This window comes from Vulpes vulpes, chromosome 2, assembly GCF_048418805.1.
Source record: "Vulpes vulpes isolate BD-2025 chromosome 2, VulVul3, whole genome shotgun sequence".
In the NCBI taxonomy this organism is placed as follows: Eukaryota; Metazoa; Chordata; class Mammalia; order Carnivora; family Canidae; genus Vulpes; species Vulpes vulpes.
This window is the reverse complement of record NC_132781.1, coordinates 34,569,964-34,585,882: the sequence shown is the minus strand read 5'-3', so window position 1 is coordinate 34,585,882 and position 15,919 is coordinate 34,569,964. Positions and strand designations below refer to the sequence as shown.

Genomic DNA, 15,919 nt, shown 5'->3' with positions numbered 1-15,919 from the left:
ATAGGCAGATTTTACATTTTAGAACTTGAAGACCCTTCAAGCTGGCTTTTTAGTGGGGGTAGGTTAGGACAGAAGGGAGATAAACAGTATTAAATACTTGATTCTTTGCATTCTTTCCATCCTTGATCTTGCTAGAAACATATTTTAAAAATCCTGTTGTTAAAAAAAAAGTCCTGTTGTTGCCTTTAGGCATTCTCCCCCTCCCCCAGACAAGCCTTAATTATTCTAGATTTGATTCTTCTAGAGAACATAGGTAGTATTATATGAATCATCCCATACATTTGTATTTTACAAATTTCTAAGTGTTTCTTTTAATCCTTTGAGGTTCACAAAGCTAATGTTAGTAAAGTCTGATTACTATTGAGTTCATGTACAAATAAAACAAATTAAGATCTCAAGAGGTTTTGATGTTTTGTCTGTAGTCACCAGCTAGAAGATGGCAAACCTAAGAGCACAGGAATCCTAATCTAGTGATCCTAAACTATTTCTAATAGTGTGAAAATAGTCCTAAGTAATTAGAATTATAAAAGTTCATTTAAATTACTTGCAAAACTCAGGGTGGTTCAGTCAGTTAAATGTCTGCCTTCGGCTTGGGTCACTGATCTCAGGGGTCCTGGGATCAAGCCCCACATGGGGCTCCCTGCTCACCCAGGAGCCTGCTTCCCCTCTCTCTCTGCTACTCCCCTACTTGCGCTCTCTTGCTATCCCCTCAGATAAAGTCTTTAACAAAATAAATCACTTGCAAATCTCACACTACAACCGAGTACCATAGTTTGAGGTATTTACTACAAGAAGTCAACTCAAATATTTCAATGCTCTACTAATGTGCTAGATGTTGTATTGGATTCTAGATGCAATAGTAAGCTAAACATCCAATTTCTGTCCTCATGGGGTTATTTTGTAGGAGACAAATATTCATACAAACTGAAAAACACTATGAAGGCTTCATATGGAATATTACAATAAAGGGATATAGGGACATCTGGGTGGCTCAGCAGTTTAGCGCCTACCTTCAGCCCAGGGCGTGATCCTGGAGTCCCGGGATAAAGTCCTAGGATCAAGTCCTTTTTTTTTTTTTTTTTAAAGATTTTATTTATTTATTCATGAGAGACACACAGAGAGAGAGAGAGAGAGGGGCAGAGACACAAGCAGAGGGAGAAGCAGGCTCCATGCAGGGAGCCTGACATGGGACTTGATCCTGGGTCTCCAGGATCAGGCCCTGGGCTGAAGGCGGAGCTAAACCGCTGAGCCACCTGGGCTGCCCGTAGGATCGAGTCCTATAGCAGGCTCCATGCAGGGAGCATGCCTAGGTCTCTGCCTCTCTCTCTCTCTGTCTCTCATGAACAAATAAATAAAATCTTTAAAAAAAAATCAATACATGAATAAATAAATAAAATACTTCAGATGGAGAAATTAAAAGTCCAATTAATTTTTAGGTTACTAGCCCCCTTTTCACTTATGAAAAAATATTTTTACATGTGTTTAGGATAGAAATATTTTTAACAGAATGAGACACCACAATGAAGGCTTCATGAATAATTTATTCCATTTGAAGTTTTGTTTTTTGTTTTTTTTTTTTTTAAAAAGTATAAACCTTTTCATTTCCTCAATCACAATTTGTACAACTCAGTGTTATGGCATTCGGCAGCAATAGTGTTTGTTCCTTATTCTTTTTTTTTTTTTGTCACATTAAAAAAAAAAAAAAAGCAATTGGACCATATTAAATGTCACTGCTAAACAACAACTTTAAAACGCCCCTTCATAAAGTGACCAAGCTATTTTGAGAGAGTTGATGCTGACATGTCCAGTAATGACGTTACAATTTGTAGTTTAAACTCAGTAACTTTACGGTCCACAAATCCAGTTTACTTTGAAAACTAAAGCTATTTTAAAACTTCATGAATACATCAACCTGAGGAGTATTTTAGGTCCCAAATCCAGTTTTTTAATTAATACTCCACAAAAGAGAAAACACATATATGAAATTTTAACCCACAGTTCTGGGCCCATTAAAACACCAAGAAAAACCGGAAGGTTAAGATTTCCAGCTGATGGGGGGGGGGGGGGGGGTGTAAAAAAAAAAAAGTATGCCAAAAACATTTTTCCTTAATTTAGACAAACTAAAATCTTAAGAGGAAACCCAGACCAAAACATTACTCATGCAACATTAAATGTATTAATAGACTGATATGCGATGCCATAGTGGATGAATAGCAAATTATATGATGCAAGAGCATTTAAAAACTTCCTTTTAATGTATTCAATTTGAACATTTTAAATAATGCAACATAGTATTTTGATATTACAGTATTAACATAGTGCTTGATTAAAGATCTGCAAATCTTTGTAGTAACACATTAAGTTAAAAAATTACCTCAGAAGGTAAATATGAAGACGAAAGGAGAATATTTTAATACAGTAATCTGTGCCATACTGACAATTGAGTACGAATACAGCTGAGGATAGTTGACTAAGTAGTAAGAGCTTAATTTTAGTGGTTTAAGAAAAGTTTAGAAAGATTTAAAAATTACAGCTACTTTAAAATTTAAGGATTACATATAAGTACACTTGGTGGCCTTCTGGCCAAACAATAAGGTGTACAGAAATTTATTCATACAGTGTTAATTCACAGTCCTGATAACTGAATGGCTTGCATAAGAAAGTATGGCTAGATGTTTCTCACTGGCTGGAAGCAGACATTATATAACTAATCTTTTTAAATGCCAAAATACTGAACTTCCACCCTGCTTTGTAATGGATAACTGCACAAAAAACAGACATTAGCACTGTAACAAAGAAGTCAGGTGTTGGTGATCAACTGGTATAAAGTATATATTACTTTGCTTACCATTTAAACAAACAAAAAAAACTACCCATACTTGTCTGTGACAGTACATTAGTAAGTCAGATCCATCATCCTGCATAAAAGGCTTAATTTTTTTTCTGAAATAAGTCTCTTGACCTTTTCTAATGGCTATTTTATAATTTTATATTTAAGTATGAACTTATATATGAAGGGCAGAAAAAAAACTCTTTATAAGTAAATCCTGTGTATTTGGGAACTACTCCCTGATTCCCAGATAAAAAGGAATTATTATACTGGGTTCCTTCCTAATGGCTCCATATAAAAGAAACTGTCAGGGAATAATTTTTTAAAAATCTATTTTCAAACTGAGGTGTGGTTACAATAAGCTAGTGATATTAAACAACTGAGAATATAGCTTTTATTTTTAAAAGTCACTACTGAGCTAAGTATATAAAAAAGAATACTTTTTATAGAAATTCCAAATAAGCATCTTTCCCTCAAATCTCAGACAAGTTTTTTAAAGTACAGAACAAAACATGCCAACATAATCTGTAGTGTGCTAGCATAATTTAAAAATGAATGCAGAGATGTGATCTTTAAATTTTAATGTCAAAAATGCTGACCATTGGAATTGCATTATAATTTTGAAGAAGTGATTGAAAACCTTTGTCACCAGTTGTGTGTTCTTTATAGAAAAAACAAGACTTGCTAATGTTTAATATACACAATTTGAAGAAGTTATATTGTTCATAAGAAAGTGATATTTAAGCTAAGCATATAGTATTTACAAAACAAGTTTCAGTAAAAACAAAACAAAACATACCGAATTACAGTTTTGTAAATACAACTGATTTTGTCCTTGTGGAGAATTAGTGACTGTACAAATTCGGAATTTTGCTACACTGCTTCCAAGAAAGATAGGTAGACTTGGTGACTGTGAATTCAAGTCAGCAATATAGGTAGGAGGCTAACTTGGACTCTCTTGTGAGCAGCACTGTAGAAACATTTTAAGGGGGTAAAGCCTGCATAAAAGCATTTTTCTTGGCATGTGCAAACAAGAAGGGGGAAAGCTGTATTGAAGGAAGGGGTGAATTAAAGTCCCTAAAATTCAAGTCCCTTCTTTAGGGAGGTGAGAACCTCCTTGGCATATGCCCTGCCTTAATCTGAGCTGTGTTATAGAAAAGTACAGACTCTGGTGTTTGGGACTGCCATCTCCAAACCAAGAAAATTAAATAAATAAAAAAGGCAAAAGGAAACAGGTTAAGTTTAGAAAATGATTCTTTAACTAGTGGAATAGAGTCTGAATACCAGAATTCACTGAGAATCTATATACACCACAGTCTGATTGCACACACACACCCATACATATGCATACTCTCACACACATTCCCAATCTTTAATTTAAAAAACAACAAAAAAAAAGTCAAACAATCAGAGTGACTGTTCTTAAAATAATTTGTAAAATGCCTAGAGCTGGGCTAAATTTCAACCTCATAGCAGATCCTGAAGATAATTTTCATAATTAATAATATTCCCATGCCTAGATGTGCCACTGTCAAAACTGGAAAAAAAAAACAAAAACATTTAAGCATGTAACATTAAACACCAAAATTAGTTTAAGCATTCAGTAGCAAATGTTTTTCTTGTAAAACTAAGTTTCTTTCACTGGAAATGGCCTGAAATATTAGTCATAGCCCTAAACCATAGTACAAAATATAACTGAAGAATTCTCATTTTATTCTAAGTTAAACCACCCAACAATATCACTTGTATATTGCCATCATGTTATTCTGTAAAGGTGTGATATATAAAATGCTGTAAGACCCGGTACCTTTTCAATTTATAAACACAGTGAACTTCATTACTGTACATGTACTCTGCAACTACAGCTTAGCTGTAAATCCTCCACACACAATGGTATGGACATTATTCCCCCTCTATCCCCATTAAACTGTACATTGAGACAATACAAATTTACTGTCCCACCCACCCCCTTACAAAAAAATAATACTCTAAAAGCAACCCTACTGCAACTTTTTAATTAAGACGATTACATATATTTTAGACCAATTGCTTTAAAGCAAGAAGGCAGTATAAACCTTCTAGGAAAATTTTTATAAAAGAGGTTAAGAAATATAAGACAATTTATACATTTAAAAACTTACAATAAATAAGAGATGCAGGCATTTTTGAATACTAGATACTATAATCCAATACAAGAACATCTTGATGTTCTGAAGCCATATGTTGAAATTCATTGTTCCTCATGTTTCCTCTCCATGCTTTTAATATTCATTTAACATGACTGGGTACTATGGCTCATTACTTTTCACAAATACTGTGACTGGAAAAAAAAGGTTAATTTTGCTACGAAAATGTTATAATACGTTTTGTATGATCAGTCATCATCCTAAAGAGTTCAGTATAGTCAATGAAAAATATCAGGGTTATAGCCCCTCCCCCCAAGTCAAAACAATATTTGTTGAAGTAATAAGTATTAGACCCCATCACAGATGACTTTCACTGAGAAGATAACTTAATCTTGCAGCGAAATATCTTTTTTCCTTGTTCTTTTCTTGCACAGTTCTGTCGAATGAAGATCACAGCATATTCATGATAAAGTTATATAACTGATTCAGCACCACAAAATGAATTGGGAGACATGAGCGTCTGTCCTGGATTGCAGGGTCACAGGTTAGCCAGGAGAGTGCATTGTACTGTTCCAAAACAAACCTGAAAAGTAGAAGTCATGTATTTACTTTCACTGTAGATTAAGGAAGCAGTTCCCAATGATGGCATCTAAGATTCAAAGTCACTTTAAAAAAATGGTGGAAAGTATGGAATAGAGTCCTTGGGGAGATTAAAGACTAATTTTCATAAAAAGTACTTTCAAAAGTAGATTACACATGCTAGAAAGGACTCATTCTAAATGACCTAATTCATCTAGAGATCCAAGGGTACACAACTGTAAATTACTGCCAAATGTGAGAATACAAAAGGATCAGTACATTCTTTCTTTTACAAAAACCAAAACTTTTTTTTTCTTTTATTTATTCATGAGAGACACAAAGAGAGAGGCAGAGATATAGGCAGAGAGAGAAGCAGGCTTCATGCAGGGAGCCTGATGTGGGACTCGATCCTGGGACTCCAGGATCATGCCCTGGGCCAAAGGCAGACGCTCAACCATCGAGCCACCCAGGCATCCCCATTCTTTCTTTTTTTAAACAATTTATGAGAGAGAGAGAGAGAGAGAGAGAGAACACAAGCAGGGAGGAGGGGCAGAGGGAGAAGGAGAAGCACACCTCTTGGTGAATAGGGAGCCTGACATGGGTCTTGATCCCAGGGCGCCAGGATCATGACCTGAGTCATAGGCAGACGCTTAACCATCTGAGCCACCCAGTGCCCTAATATTATATTCTTTCAAAGATACAATGAAGAACCTTTAGTGGTAAAAAGATTTATACCTGAGGACATCTGAAGTCTGATTTGAGTCAAGTGGGTGGGAGTGTTTACTGTGAAGCAGCTCGTCAGATTGCACTGAAGGCACGTGGAGGTGCAAAGAGGCCTAAAAAAACAGGTAATCAGTCAGCCAAATGGAAAAGTTGTTGGTTTTACCTTATTTTCCCACGGTCTCGTCCTTGATGAAATACATTTTAGACCTATGTGATGAATGGGCACCACTATAAAGATGCTTCTTGTTCTTGCTTACAGAAGTAATTTTCAAGTGCATAGCTTATATTCAATCTTACTTTATTTTCTTTAGCTCTATTTTTAAGATCACATAATAATCCTAAAAGAATTTACATAAAAGTCATTTAAAGTTATCTACTTTTTCAGTGTAACATGCCTAGATGTGTCAATGTTTAAGGAAGCACTAAGCTGATAAACCTCAAGAGTCTATCTACAGGTTACACAGAACTTTAGACTATGCACATCCACATAGGTCTAGCACTGAAAAATGTAACAGGAGTAAGCATATGCAAATATAATGCTTACAAAAGCTATACATTTTAAAGCTACCTGTGGTGGAACGGTGAGGACTCTAATGCAGTGCATAGAGTGCCTTCTTTTGCCCATGCAATTTCATAATGGAGGCTTAGTGACAACTGCCACACCCATTCTGGTATGACAATGAAGAGTGGAAGAAAGGAATTTCAATTAAAGCGAATCATTTTTTGTTTACGGAGTGCTAAAAAAAACTATGAAAGATGGAGAAACTCTTAGCAGATCTCATTCCATATACTGTAAAAGGTACTATTTTATATTTAGGTGATCTCTCCTCTACAACTGTAACATGTATATAAACTCTTGTGTTATATATTCAAGGATATAATCAAAGATATATATTTTTAACTGCCCATAAACTCTTAATTTATAAGTTATAAGCAAAAGTCTCGGCAGATCACTACAAATTAAATGAATATAGTCAGGACCAGAAATCACCATTTAATTTCTATGATAAAAAGATCTTTTAATCATCTAGGTAAAAATCTATTATTTTTCCAAGTAAACAGAAACACATCAGGTGGTATTTTTGCCTATGGTGTAGGAAATAAGATGGAATGTATGAAAACAAAAGGTGAACAAAATTATGGTAAATTATGCCTTACCTGGTAATTCAGACCAGAAGTCCTAATCTTGTTACACTGTATCTGAGGGTGAATGCCCACTTTACACTATCCTCTCTGCAAATAAATATTGAGTAGAAAAGAATCTGGATAGTCCCTTGGACTTTTTGTAAAGTGGTGTTTCCTAAAAAAATGTTCCGTGAAACACTAAGGTCATGAACTATTAATTGGTGTTACACAATCGCTTTCTTGTGTATTAAAGTAAGTTTTGGAAATAGGTATACAATGGTATTTGCTGCTGTTTTTCAGAGGCTTTAATGTGCATACATGTATTTTAACAACAAAAGGGGGTAGAAAGCATGTGCAACACTTCCCAAAGGACCAAAGAACCCTTTGTTTTGTAGAAACACCAAGGACTACTATTTTGCAGAAACACACTTGGGAATATGTTCTTGTAATGAGGTCTGTATAGACCACTGTACATATATTGGAAGGGGAAGAAAAATCTTATGATAAAACTTTATTACTTTGGCTGACACTTCCTAATATATTATCACATCAATAGTCAATTCAGATCAACAGCTGTTGTATTCTTTATGAATGTGCTACAGAAGTTCAATGCTTAGTCTCAAATGTCACTGACTCAATGATATGTGGGCCAAGGGTATCAAGATTTAATAGCAACAGGCTTAAAAGAGAGCAAGCCTATTGGTTCAAGTACCCACGCAAATATAACCCCAAGAAACTAAACCACAGTATCCGACTTTTACCCTATAGTAAAAATCAGTTGGCAAGAAGTTAGGTTACCCTGACTTCTGGAATACAATAGTCAACTTCTGTGCGTATATATAAAAATAAATGAATCAGATCTGAATTTCCTATTTTGGAATAGTAGTAAGAAGCAGCAGTAACAAACTCTGGATAGGACTTTCACATTTCATTTTACGATTTTATGATGTATTTCAACCTTGATATGTCACTTGCTAATGAATTTGTTTTGATAAATAAGTCACTATGGATCTGAGAATCTCAGTACTTGAAAACCACTTAATAGTTTTACACAGCAATTTACACAAAGCTAGAAAAAAAATTTAAGGAGGTAGTAAATGGACTACTATCAAATATTCTTACAAAACTATGAATCCTTTAAACCCAAAATACTGTGACATAATAGCAGTAGGATGTAATTCAAAGAACAGCACAATCATGAAAGGATCCAGACTGCAGTCCTGAGTCTACTACCCATTTATGACTTTGGAAAAATGAGTTTTTCTGAACTTTAACATGCTCACCTAGAAAATGAAAAAGGTTAGATTAAAAGTAATATAAGTTTCACCCAGCGCTAAATTTCCATATGTGCAGCTGCAAATAATAAGAACAAACGTCCCAGAAATATGTCCAAACTTAGTATCAATTTAAAAAGTAGAGCTGTTTTGTAATTAGAGAACTTCTTTGTGACTTTGTCATATTTCGCAGTGCATTTAATAAGACCTTAGACACTTCTCGATATTTCTTAGGAATTAAGCATCAATTAGCATTATTTAGGAACTGGCATAGAAATGGAAATACCTTAAGAAAAAGGGGACACTGATATTGTGCTTGAGGACATGCTGACCAGAACCAGTCAGGTAACGGACCCGCTTTGGCAGTTGATACAAAGTAACCGAGGGCCAATGGTTGCTGAAGAATATTAGTTACTTCATCATGAGATTCTGTTGAAAGTAGCCGATCAGTACCCTGACCCTTAAATAGAGAGAATTAAAAGTGTGTTAGTTCATTTGATATACCTAGGCACTCGATACACAGAATGGTTTATGGCAACCAATCTCTTTTTATCAATTTAAAAAAATATTAAAGGATATTGAAAAATCAATTGCTATGTACTTAGTAAGACCATAATTAGTAACAATTTTAAAAGAGTTTTAAGGGTTGTATGAGGAAATTAACATACCAACTGTTTAACAAGTTGGTAGTATTATGCTGAGTCACGTTCAGTGTGTTCCAACCAAATGTTCAATGAAATTTCAACTTATTTCCTAATACTCCCTCAACTAATTCTTGACCACCACACCTCAATCCAAAAGATAATTTAAATTTCACTTTGTTCATCTAATACTATAAAATGTAGTTATTAGCGTTTGGAAAGCATTATGGCAATGTGAAGGGACATCTAGTAAGTAATGCTCATATCCTTTAGATTAGTCCATGTAGTTCTTGGTATTTATGTTAAGGAAATAGATAAAAAGAAGCAAAATGATATGCATGGAAAAGTTCATTGCAACATTACCTATAACAGATAAAAATAAAATATTTAAATGTCCAGTATTTTGGGACATAACAAATTATGGGAAAACAACATTAAAAAGCTGATTATACTTATTTATACATATTGAGAGCTGCAATATAAATATATGTGAAAGGAAGGTAATTTGCTAAAAGTAAAAATGGTTTTATTAAAGTAGTGAGATTACTGGTGCATATATATATAGCTTTTCAATAATCTCATTTTCCAAGATTTTTTTATTTTTATGTAATCTCTACATCCAATGTAGAACTCAAAACCCCGAAATCAAGAGTTGCATACTTTACTGACTGAGCCAGCTAGGTACCCCAATAATTTCACTTCATTTCAGTTAAAAAAAAAAAAAAAAGGAAGAAAAGGATACAAGGTAAAACTGGACAAAGATCCTCCCTTATTTTAAAGACAGGTTTCTAAACATATGCATGCTATAACAATCAAATAATCACTATATATGGTTTCACTCAAATAAAGATGTAATTCAAATCAAGCCCAGTTAGTTTTGAGTTCAAATAGAAGGACAAGACAGCCTGCTTCCCAAATGCTAAAAATTAAGACAGAGGGAAGGAGAGTGGTCAGCATTTCTTCTGTTCTTCTGAGAAAAATCAGTATTTCTATTGTGTTCCTCCTCACAACTCTGATAATGAATGGCAGTTCTTAGAGCATACACTAATTCTCAGATAATCTGATCCTATACCTGATCAGAAGCTACAGTAAAGTGGCAGGAAAACTACAAAAGAAGGACTAAAGCCAAGTAATCTAGAAAACAGCAAGTCAAGGACAGTAGAAACTTAGAGACCCTCTTTATAATGCATAATTCAAAATACTAACATCTGTAGACAGAAGTGCAAGAATGCACCATTAATCTCACTTCTTGCTCATTTCCAAGGAAAAAACAGTATTTCATTTCTCTATCCATTACACGAAGTTAATGAACAACATTTAGATTAACTAAGCTTTTATAACAGGGTTACCTTGCCAGCATCACCTCCATGGGGGTAATGAGATCCTGGAGAATGTACGGGAGACCCCGTTGGAGATGCAGGAAGAATATTAATAATATCAGGGTCAAGATCATCTCCGGTGTCTAACAAATCAAAGATACCCATTCCATCTGCTCCATCTATACAGGAAAAAGAAAAATAAATACTCTATTTTTCACATCCCACGGTCATTTAAAGGAGAGGGTTAAAATAAATTAATGAATTTCAACCGAAATGGGTTAATTTAATTAACATCTACTGAATGTCTACCATCTGCCAGGTATTGTTCTAGGAGCCATATAAATAATTATACACATAAACAAGCATGTGGTAGTCTGAATAATGCCCTCCCCCCAAGATGTCCACATCCTAATCCCAGGAATGTGTGAATATGTTACCATAAAGAACTTTGCAGATGTGATCAAGCTAAGGATCTTGAGATGGGGAGATTATTCTGGATTATCCAGGTGGGTCCAATGTAATCACAGGGGTCCTAATAAGAGGGAGGCAGTAGTGTTAGAGTCAGTGATGGTGAGGTGATGATGCTATACCTCTGCTGCTGAAGATGGTAGAAGGGGCCATGAGCAAGAGGTGGTCTCTAGAAGCTAGCAAAGGCAAAGAAACAGTTCTTCCTTAGAGCTTCCAGAGAGAAGCAACCCTGCAGACACATTGACTATAGCCCAGTTAAGAATGATTTTAAACTTCTGACCTCCAGAACTGTAAGGCAATAAACGTGTGTTGTTTAAAGCTACTAAGCATGTGTTAGTTTGCTATAGCAGCAATAGGAAACTAATACAAAACACAGTATATGCTAGAAATGAAAATGTATTTAAAATGGGACTATGCACAATTAATACTCTATTATTATGTAAAATATTCAAGTTACCATATAACACACTGAAAGAAGAAAGTAATATATATTCCTTGTGACTTTGGTTTTTTTAAGATTTTATTTATTTCAGAGAGAGAAAGCATGCGCTAGCGCACACAAGGGAAATCTGAGCAAAGGAAGAGAAACCCTAGCAGACTCCATGCTGAGCACAGAGCCTGACATGGTGCTTAATCCCAAGACATTGAGATCAGGACCTAAGCCGAAATCAGGAGCAGGACACTCAACTGACTGAACAACCCAGGCGCCCATTACTTGTGACTTTTAGAAATGTGCAATTTTCTAAATGGAGTATCACTTATTCTCTTCTACTAAATTGTAATCTATAAACTTATCTACCGGCGTTATTCTCTAGCATGGCAGTTTATATAAATTATTTTGACAAGTCAATTTTTTTTTTTTAAAGATTTTATTTATTCAGAGAGACACGTGGGGCAGGGGGGGAGAGAGAAAGAGAGAGAGAGGCAGAGGGAGAAGCAGGCCCCATGCAGAGAGCCCGACGTGGGACTCGATCCTGGATCTCCAGGATCACACTCCAGGCCGCAGGCGGCGCTAAACCGCTGCGCCATCGGGGCTGCCCTTGACAAATCAATTTAGAAGGAATATAAAATGTGCTGCAAAGTCTATGGTCTATGTACAAGTAGCAGCACAGGCAAAAAAACCTATGCATTTTATGATAAATTTTGCGTTTTAAAATAAGTAAATTTTTTTTTTTAAAGATGTTATTTCTTTATTCATGAGAGACACAGAGAAAGAGGCAGAGACACAGGCAGAGGGAGAAGCAGGCCCCATGCGGGAAGCCCGACGTGGGACTCGATCCCAGGACCCCGGGATGATGCCCTGAGCTGAAGGGAGACAACCACTGAGCCACCCAGGTGTCCCTAAAATAAGTAAATATTTATGAGATAAATATTAGTTCCAATATCAGTAAGGTAGAATAATGACTGTATTAGTTTCCTACTGCCTCTTTAGTCAATTACCACAATCTTGTTGACTTAAAACAACACACCTTCATTCTCTATAGTTCTGGGGGCCAGAAGTCCAAAATCAATTTTACTGGGCTGAAATCAAACTACTGGTCATTAGGTCAAAATCAGGCACCAGAAGGCTTATGCTCTTTCTGGAGGTTCTGTGGTAAATCTGTTTTCTTCTCTTTTCCAGAATCTAGAACTACATTCCTTGCATCCCTTGGTTCATGGCCCCTTCTTCCACCTTCAAAGTCAGCAGCATAACACCATTTCTGACTTTCCTTCCCTCTGTTTCCATCACATGACCTTCTCCTCTTTTGTGCATACATTATCAAATTTCCCTCTGCCTCCCTCTTATAAGGACACATGTGATTACTTTTAGGACCCGTCTGCATAACCCAGGATAACCTCTCCAACTCATGATCTTTAACGTAATCACATATGCAAAGTCTCTGGTCAACTAAGGTTAACATTCATAGGTTTCAGAAACATTTACTGGATACAGATAGGTTTGGGGAAGCACTCTTCAGCCTAAAATCAGCCACAATCATCAAGACTTACTTAGTATTTGCAAACCTTTAAAGAACAATTCACCTACCATTGTTGGGATTAAAAGCTAAGTCCAAATTTTCAGTGGTGTAAGTAGCTGAAGCTACTTGCACAGAAGCAGAAGTAGGGAACACAAGTATATGAGTACATGATGTATCTTGTGGGGTATTTAGCTGAGATGTCTGCATGTTTAGGGTGGTGCTTCTTCCAAATACAGAACCAGTTGATACAGAATCTGAAAATAAAGAGAATCAATCTCATATAATACTTAGAACCACAAGTGCATGAAGAAGTAAATCTGATATAAACTAAGGATAGCTAACCTGGCATTATAACAAAAGAGCCTTGGGGTTCCATTGCTACCAAGCAAGCACTGAGAATGCTGGGAGAGTCTGCAGCAGATATACCACACATTCTACACATGTCTTTGAGCCTTTTACTTAGAGACTGCAAGTTTCGACGACTCAGCAAACTGCTCCAATCTGTGGGTATCAATAGTTAAAACAAACAAAAAAACCCACAAAGTAAAAGCATTGTTAACCAAAGTTAAAACATAATAGTTTTAAAATTAGTGAATTCAGCAAATAGAAGTCCATTTTAATAAGCCGAAATATCTCTTTTTAAAAAAGATTTTATTTATTTATTCATGAGACACACAGAGAGAGAGAGAGAGAGGCAGAGACACAGGCAGAGAGAGAAGCAGGCTCCATGTAGGGAGCCCGACGTGGGACTCGATCCCAGAACTCCAGGATCACTCCCTGGGCCGAAGGCAGACGCCCAACCGCTGAGCCACCCAGGCATCCCAAGCCAAAAATCTCTTATTGCGGATGTTACACAACATCCTTTATATCTCCCTAACTTTAATGTATGTCAACATTAATTAGTACCTGCTAAACAGGGGATGAGCTGAATAATAAGCAGAAAGAGGAAAAAAATGGAAGACGAAAAGTAATTAATAGTAATAACACTGGTATTAAAGTCAAAATATAGAAAAATGTCCTTTTAAAATTGGAATTAGGCCAATTGTGACCTAGACATATGTGATTCCTCTTTGAAGACAGAACAATTAGTTTTTATAATCTCTGCGTTTTATTCAGTACATACACCTAGATGTGGTTTCACAGCATATTAATTAACATAAAATGGAAATTTAAGTTCTTAACAATCAAAGCACAATTTTACCTTTCAATTCTCCATGACCAATCCTTCCTAAACGGCCAATTACAACCCTCCATGGTAATGAACTCATTTGTACAAGTCCTAAGCACCACTCCCAAAGTTTCTGTAGACCAAACCTCCTAGCAGATCCTTTTTTCCGGCGAGCCCTGTTGTACAGAATAAAGAAACAATTAAATATTTCTAAAATTCATATGACATTTTAAAAGACTTCAAATTTGTGAAAAACTAGTCCTTTAATTTTAATGCTTGATATTTTTTACATTAAGTCCTAACCAAAGATATACATAAAGTCATAGGTTTGCCATGCTGCTTTGTGCTTTTCATATAACACATTAAAGCAGATTAAAATGAAAAACTAACCATGAACCACCAAAATTCATCAGAAACACTGTTCTACACCAGAAAATGACAAATTTTTTCTTTAAAAGGCCAATATATTAAGCTTTGTAGGCCATCAATATTCTGATGCAACAATAATTCTGCTGCTACAATATGAAAGTAGCCATAGGTGACACTTAAACAAATGCATGTAGTCAGATTTGGCCCACTGGTTGTGGTGTGCCAACCCCTGCTCCATACTTTAAGTTAAAGAATATCAAACAGGGGCACATGCGTGGCTCAGTTAGTTAAGTGCCTGCCTTCGGCTCAGGTCATGATCTCAGGATCTTGGGCTTGAGCCCTACGTCAGGCTCTCTGCTCAGTGGGGAGTCTGCTTCTCGCTCTGTGTGCCGCTCTCTCTCAAATAAGCAAATATTGAAAAAAAAAAAAAAAAAAAAAAACACCACACTACACTTCTCAGGCCAAACAACAGTTGTGTTTTCTGCATGCATGTCCTTTACTAATCAAGTACATAACATAAGCACTCTGTGGCTGAGCAAATGGTAGCTATGATTTACTGAGTACTTAATACACTGCAAGCATTATGCCCAATTTACATAATACCTCATTTTCAATGTAACAAACTGTATGAAGCAGTTATTTTCCCAACTTTACAGAGAAGTAAGCTGAAGCTCAGTTGGCTAAAGTAATTTTCTCAAGATCACATACCCAGTAAGTAGCAAAGTTGGGATTTGAACCCAGATCTCAACTCTATAGAATTGGACCTTTTAACCATTATCTTACTTCCACTTTCAGTAAAATGGCAATATCATCTTTGTGTTGAAAGGTAATTCTTTCCCTACTCTTTCTCAGATAAACATACTATTCCCAAAGCTCACTCAATGACCATTTTTTAAAAAATCAAAATTGTGTCAAGGAAATAAGGTATATTAAAAATGGTCAATAAATCTTTATAACCAATAAAATTAATGTTTCTATATTTCGCTTCTTTAGCACCACTATAACCAAATATTCATTAAACATTTCTGCATATATTCATTTTTTAAATTTTTTTTATTTATGATAGTCACAGAGAGAGAGAGAGGCAGAGACACAGGCAGAGGGAGAAGCAGGCTCCATGCACCGGGAGCCCGACGTGGGATTCGATCCCGGGTCTCCAGGATCGCGCCCTGGGCCAAAGGCAGGCGCCAAACCGCTGCGCCACCCAGGGATCCCTCTGCATATATTCAATTTCTGAACTGAAGAAACTGACTTTTATATAATAAAAAAAATAATAAAGGATAGAGCCAAACCTCAAAATGGAAAATTACTTCATGGACTTGCCTTTCAGGTTCTAATC

At 35.9% G+C, this 15,919-nt stretch overlaps 1 protein-coding gene across 2 annotated transcripts in view; it reads right to left on the bottom strand.

Annotated features, from left to right (window-relative positions):
- Window positions 1-1,521: 1,521 nt before the first annotated feature.
- The window catches only part of MED13 (mediator complex subunit 13), a 103,687-nt gene continuing 89,289 nt past the window's right edge, over window positions 1,522-15,919 (bottom strand). For both annotated transcript variants that reach the window (XM_072747627.1, XM_072747628.1), the window contains exons 24-30: window positions 14,245-14,387; window positions 13,386-13,544; window positions 13,112-13,297; window positions 10,648-10,796; window positions 8,944-9,117; window positions 6,271-6,371; window positions 1,522-5,539 (exon numbers count right to left, since the gene is read on the bottom strand). In XM_072747627.1, coding sequence (XP_072603728.1) covers window positions 5,407-5,539; window positions 6,271-6,371; window positions 8,944-9,117; window positions 10,648-10,796; window positions 13,112-13,297; window positions 13,386-13,544; window positions 14,245-14,387 — 1,045 coding nt within the window. In that variant the 3' untranslated portion in view covers window positions 1,522-5,406. The remainder of the gene's footprint in view (window positions 5,540-6,270; window positions 6,372-8,943; window positions 9,118-10,647; window positions 10,797-13,111; window positions 13,298-13,385; window positions 13,545-14,244; window positions 14,388-15,919) is intronic.